Source organism: Drosophila suzukii, chromosome 3 (assembly GCF_043229965.1).
Source record: "Drosophila suzukii chromosome 3, CBGP_Dsuzu_IsoJpt1.0, whole genome shotgun sequence".
NCBI lineage: Eukaryota > Metazoa > Arthropoda > Insecta > Diptera > Drosophilidae > Drosophila > Drosophila suzukii.
Genome location: NC_092082.1, coordinates 70,352,540 through 70,354,115, shown reverse-complemented (window position 1 = coordinate 70,354,115; position 1,576 = coordinate 70,352,540). Strand labels below are relative to the sequence as shown.

Genomic DNA, 1,576 nt, shown 5'->3' with positions numbered 1-1,576 from the left:
TGTTCTTAAAAACCGTGTAAGTACATTTTGGCATCAATGTACTCAATATTAGAATGAAATGGTGAAAGAGAAATGTTATATTGAGTTTATTAAACAACTTTTTGACAAGTATACACTTCGGACTGAACTAATAGTTTATTTGTTGAGATATATATACATTGTACATAAATACCGGCAATTTAACTTGATTCGAGCAAAATATAAACATTTTCAACTTAAAAATGTCGTTCTATTTTTAAGAACATTTTCAACTCAGATAAGAACGTCAGACCTAATAAAATAAACCACTGTTGCCTAAAAGCTTTACCATTTTTTCTTTAAACTGTTATGTTATCTTAATGAGTACTTTTGGCATATCATAAATTTAATTAAATAAATAAATTAAAATAAATCAAACAATTTAATGAGAAAATATAGAAACCAGTTAACGCGACGCATTTATTCCTCTCATGACCTAATAAATCTTATCTTTTTTCAAAATGCTTAAAAACTATTTATTATGTTAAGAATTATCTATAAAAACAGAAAAACAAACGTTGTTTTAAGTTATTGATAGTCATGATGTATATTTTTTCCACCATTGATTCTTCTGTCAAGTACAAAGTACCAGGCACATTCGGTTTTTTGATATTATTTTATTGAGTTGCTTATAAAGAAATAACCAAGCTCACAATGCTGGCTGTCGGAGAACCAGCACAGCAGTATGGAAACCGAAGCCATCAGGCGGAGTGCATTCCCCTGGGAAGATATCCGGCCTACGGCTCGGACATGGACCCAGAGGGTCAGGACAAGAGTGCCGAATTCTGTAACGCCAGCATCCGGCGGGGATTCATGCGAAAGGTGTACCTCATCTTGCTGGTCCAACTGGTTACTTCGCTGGTGTTCATAGTGGGTTTCAACTACGACAAGGAGGTGCGACAGACTGTGACCGAGAACACCTTGATTTTTCTGGGTGCCTTGTTTCTAGGCCTTATTGCCTTGGTAGTTCTGGCCTGCAATGAGAATCTCCGGCGGCGGACTCCAACGAACTTCATCTTGCTGGCGATCTTTACCATATCCGAATCCCTTTTACTGGGCGTGGCATCCTGCAGATATGCTCCAAAGGAGATTTTCCTGGCCGTGGTTATTACGACGGCAGTTTGCCTGGGACTCACTTGTTTCGCCCTGCAGACGCGCTACGACTTCACCATGATGGGTGGCATCCTGATGAGCTGCCTCTTGGTCCTGCTGCTCTTCGGGATTATGACCATCTTCGTGGGCGAGGGTCTCTTCACCACCATATACGCCTGCCTGAGTGCCCTGCTCTTTTCCATTTACTTGGTTTACGACACACAACTCATGATGGGCGGCAGGCATAGGTTCTCCATAAGTCCCGAGGAGTACATATTCGCCGCCCTCAATCTCTACATGGATGTGATAAACGTATTTATGGACATTTTGCAAGTTTTGGGCGGAGCCGACTGATGGTGATATCCGCACAAATCCCAAATACACGGCATACTTTCCGGCATTTATCGGATTATTCACTTCAGTGATTCAATGTCGAAAATTAATAAATCAAATTGTGCAGCATCAA

The 1,576-nt window shown here is 40.2% G+C and overlaps 1 protein-coding gene across 1 annotated transcript; it reads left to right on the top strand.

Annotated features, from left to right (window-relative positions):
- Positions 1–614: 614 nt before the first annotated feature.
- Recs1 lies at positions 615–1,576 on the top strand. The gene has a single exon (XM_017084213.4). It carries the CDS (start codon positions 673–675, stop codon positions 1,462–1,464), a length of 792 nt encoding a protein of 263 aa, XP_016939702.3. The 5' UTR covers positions 615–672; the 3' UTR covers positions 1,465–1,576.